This window comes from Bidens hawaiensis, unplaced genomic scaffold, assembly GCF_021521415.1.
Source record: "Bidens hawaiensis isolate Kalapana, Puna unplaced genomic scaffold, B.hawaiensis_p1.1 tig00042371_1, whole genome shotgun sequence".
In the NCBI taxonomy this organism is placed as follows: domain Eukaryota; kingdom Viridiplantae; phylum Streptophyta; class Magnoliopsida; order Asterales; family Asteraceae; genus Bidens; species Bidens hawaiensis.
Window position 1 is genome coordinate 27,984 of NW_027497502.1, and position 4,424 is coordinate 32,407.

Here is a 4,424-nt window from a genome sequence, read left to right on the forward strand (position 1 = left end):
TATTCATTTTGTGCTATGTTATTTGATTTTTGATTAGTATATGATTGTTGTGAGTCTTGGATTGTTTACTTTAGCTATGCTTTGCATGTGATATGAATATTTGGCTTAAACTCACTACCACATTTTCCGATGGTATGTTATGATAACTTATTTGTTTAGATGATTAAAAGATACACATATTATGTATTTTCTATTACATTCTATTTTGTAGTTTGTACTATGATACCCTAGCATTTATCTAACTATAGAGGTATAATAGACTTGTAATTGTGACATTGATCGATGATGTGATTGTATGATCAGACTACAACTACAATGGTTTGTGAACTTTCATAAAAATCTTGTATCATCCCCCTTTTAAAATCTATGTCTTATATTTTTTCTTTTATAATAGTGACACGCCAGGGTATTATAAGTAGTATCATTTTTGCGCTATCTTTGGACAGTCATACGAGTATTTGGGAGCAAATTTCGGTTAAGAATTCACAAACCATTAGACCAAATGAATTCAAAACTTAAATCTTAGTGTGCTTTACTAATTACTAGCAATGGTCCAAAACATACATACCAATGCAATATCCTCTATGATCAAAAAGTTGAAAATCCATCACAAAAGAAAATGACTTATCAAATACATGTAGTAATTTCCAAAAAAAACTGAGATGCTTGTAGATCAAATACATGTATCAAATGCACACTTATTTGTTTATCCTTTTGAGGTCTGAAAGATCAAGTTAAGGACAGTTTCATTTAATTAACTAGATGACATAACATAAGTATGCATTCATTGACAACAAAAGCACCATTGAAACCCAACACATATTTCAACATTGATACAACCTTCATTCTTCAAACAGGTTCTGTGATCTGTCACAAATTTGAATCCTCTGATGATTCCACAAACTCTTCCTTGTACATTTCCTCGATCATAGGCTTCCATAGTCGAACGCGTGCATTTATGAACCAATTCGACACCTAAAACACACTCGACGACATTAGTAACAAGAATCCATTCACATACATATAATAATTTATTATAAAAACTATTTACTTGATTCTTTGATAGTCCTGTTTGTGATGCTAACATCAGTTTTTCATTGTCGTTCGGGTACCTGTCACCAGTTACAAGAACCCGTTAAAGAGTACACAAATATTAATATTAGAGGTGTCAAACGGGTTGAAAGTCGTTATCAATATTATATGAAAAATAAACGTTTTGAGCCAACCCAACCCTCGACTGACCCGCCCATTTAACCCAATACTCTAATGAACCGTTTTGATCCAATGCTCAACCAACCCGTTTTGACCAAATATACAACCTGACCAACCAACCCGCTTTGACCCAATACTCAACTCAACCAACCAGCCCGTTTTGATCCAATACTCAACCAAACCAACCAACCCGTATTGACCCAATACTGAAATGGGCCAACCAGCCCATTGAACTTACGGGTGGAGGAAGTGCTAGAATAACCAGGACCGTAGGATCATGACAGAAGTCTCGGGTAAGCCTCTAATGGGCCTCCAAGTCTGTCTCGGGCAACCGATCATTCCAAGCTGTTGAAGGGCAATCCTGTTTTGTCTATTGGTTTCTTTATCAAACAAGCTGAGTTGCGAAAAACCCGTGTTCATTTTTGGCATATCTTGCATAATTTTCTTTCGGGTAGCGAAAATTTGTGACAAGATTGCTACTTTTAAGCTCGAAAAGTGACCCGACATCGCGTTAAGTGCTAATGCAGTGTATGATTTCCCTGACCCTAAACCTGCATTTAACTCAAAGGAAGATACCACCTCCTCTAGTTGCTGATAACACTGTTCATATCTTCTCTCAAGCTGAAAATTAATCCAAAATTAAACACAAAAATACAGTTAATTAACGTTAAGTAAGTTGTTGAACCTAGAGTTATAAATAAGCCAAGCCGCTCGTGAGCTAGTCAATGTTGCTCATTAAAAGCTTGAATCAACCGAACTTAAAAGAGCTCGAGCCTAAAAAATAAGCTTGTTTGAATAAAGAGCCCGAGCCTCAGCTTCATTTATCTAGCTTGTTTGAACAAATATATTTTTATAATTTTAATAATTATATATAAAATAATGATTAAAGTAACTAAGAACTTCATATATACTATGCTATATATATAACTTTAATTAAAAATATATATAAAAAATAAGTACTGTATATAAAGTAATTAGCAAATGATACACTGCCCATATCGAACCTAAAAATAAGCTTGTGTACGTATTAAATGAGTCCAACCTGAGCTTCACTTATCAATCTCGATCAAGCTTAAATGAGTCTAGTATTTATATAAATTTTATTTTACATATTTAACATATATTTGTATAATAATATATATTATACATAAAATATGAGACAAATAACTAAAAATACACATTATGCTAGATATAAATTTTTAGTTATAAATACACATCAAAATTATAATTATACATAAACTACTTAATAATAATAAACAGTACCTCTTCTAATAAAGAAATGAGCTTTGCTAACGTGGCTTGCAGTTCTTGTTTCTCCATTGACAACCCACTGCATAATTCTGTTTTCAACTCAGAACATAATCTTAACGACCCATGTTCATCAGAACCTGATAACTTCCTAACATATGACTTGTTGGTTGACTCGAGATCCTTCCCATTGACTCCAACCATCTCCTCAAGTAAAGACTGAGTTGGTTTCAAGTATCTTGAGCCACATATTGATGATGAGAGTGAATCTGTTCCATAAAATGTGTATGAACCTTGATTGTTTGAAGATGATGAAGATGAATATCTTGTTTTTTCTTGAAAATCTTGTTCAGAAGCCATGTAACATCTTGAAGATGGAAACAAGAAGCTTGAGCCTAATGAGAGTGAAAGCTTTTGACTTTGGTTGACTTGTGGTTCATCAGAGAGTGCTTGAGGTTGAATGAGGTTGATTGATGTTGTTGATATTCTGTCACCAAGAGACTGAATGGAGGGAAGAATGTTATTATTATTATTGTTAAGAGGTTGAGATGGGTATGAACCAAGGTTTCTTAAGTCAACTCCAAAAGAGTCAAAAGGTTGACTTTCATAGTGGGTTGGGTTTGAAATGAGGAACTGGTGAATGTTGTTAGGGTTTAAAGGAGAATCTGGTGCCACCATGATGAATAAACAAAGTTCAAGATTGAAGAGCAAGTGTTAAAATATGCAGTTTTGACATGTGGGTTTGACTCAACCGTCAAGATTTGTGACAATTTGATTAAATAAGTCAAAGGAAATGAAGATCTTGATGGGGAAGAAGAAGCAAGAAACTTTGGGATTTAAAGAAGTTTGCAAAATGTGGAAAGCCAAGAGAATCAGTTTTATAGTTTCCAAACATACCATCACATTTTGCAAACTTTGGTTAAAATGTTGCTACATTTATCTAAAAAGAGATTCTGTTTTCTCTCTCTAGAAAGGTGTAATGAGAAGCCACTGCAGGATCTATGCAAAGCAAGAAAACCTAAAAAATGAGATAAAAAAAACCAAGTGAAAGTTGTGTAAAAAGACATGATTTAAATAGAATGGATGGTCCCCTGCTACTTTCACTGACTACAAAACAACAACAAAAGCACCAGCAGCTTTTTAAATTTGCCTGCTGCTGGCTAACTACAAATTTCTTTAGGGAACTAAAAAAGTTCATATTTAGAGAGGTGGGCTATCTTTATTTTGTACCTCTTTTATGTTTTGAAATTGTCTGTGTCTATGTTATCAGGCTTGTAGAGAATATTTAGCCCTCTTTCAATGAAAAAGTTGGTATTGAAAAAGATGTTTTTAAGCAAGAGCATTGTTCTCATAAATTGGTGGTCTTGGTGGTGTAACTATTGTAACATCTTGCTTTCTTGAGCCGTTAGTCTTGCTAGTATGTAAGCATGCTTCCTAGCTTCCGGCTACAAACATCTTCGTTTCGGTTAATAATATTTACTCTCGTTCAAAAAAGGTTGCCATCCTTCAAAAATATGTGTTTTCGATCTGATTTATCATCTTTACAAACGTTATTACCATCTTTTTGAATTTAATTATACCCAAGTTATTTACTATATCATAGTATTTATTTTTTAATGTGATATTCTTTAAGTTAACAAATTACATAATTATAAATAAAAAGCATAGTAGAATATATTTTAAAAACTTTATAAATATATTAATATATATTTTTGTATGTTTAATTGTTTATATATACATGTATACAAGAAAAATTACCCCATCCCTATCCAACCATCCCATTCTTCACCATGAACACGCCCCCATCGATTGAGCCATCGACGAGCAGCGCAATGCTATTGTCCATGCCCCCTGGGCCCTGGCTCTCACAAATGCCTCATCCGGGATGCTCTAAGAAACTCGTGTAACATAAAATACAATAGAAACAATGTCTCCATAAACACAGCTGGTTTTGTGAATGCGAC

The 4,424-nt window shown here is 33.7% G+C and overlaps 1 protein-coding gene across 2 annotated transcripts; it reads right to left on the bottom strand.

The window, feature by feature from the left end:
• Positions 1 to 481: 481 nt before the first annotated feature.
• LOC143593569 (BEL1-like homeodomain protein 11) lies at positions 482 to 3,174 on the bottom strand. 2 transcript variants are annotated; one of them, XR_013146128.1, is made up of 4 exons: positions 2,476 to 3,174; positions 1,451 to 1,833; positions 1,052 to 1,112; positions 482 to 975 (listed from the first exon to the last, which is right to left on the bottom strand). XR_013146128.1 is itself a non-coding variant. In XM_077073163.1 (2 exons), exons 1-2 carry the CDS (start codon positions 3,136 to 3,138, stop codon positions 1,465 to 1,467), a joined length of 1,032 nt encoding a protein of 343 aa, XP_076929278.1. In that variant the 5' UTR covers positions 3,139 to 3,174; the 3' UTR covers positions 1,302 to 1,464. The 2 variants fall into 2 exon arrangements, 1 of the variants encoding a protein (XP_076929278.1); XM_077073163.1 differs by lacking the exons at positions 482 to 975; positions 1,052 to 1,112 and having other exon boundaries at positions 1,302 to 1,833.
• Positions 3,175 to 4,424: the final 1,250 nt, after the last annotated feature.

Coding starts and splice junctions, on each gene's coding strand:
- LOC143593569 (XM_077073163.1), bottom strand. CDS start 3,138: ATGGTGGCACCAGATTCTCCTTTAAACCCTAACAACATTCACCAGTTC. Junction 1,834..2,475: donor TCATTTCTTTATTAGAAGAG/GTACTGTTTATT, acceptor ATTAATTTTCAG/CTTGAGAGAAGATATGAACA.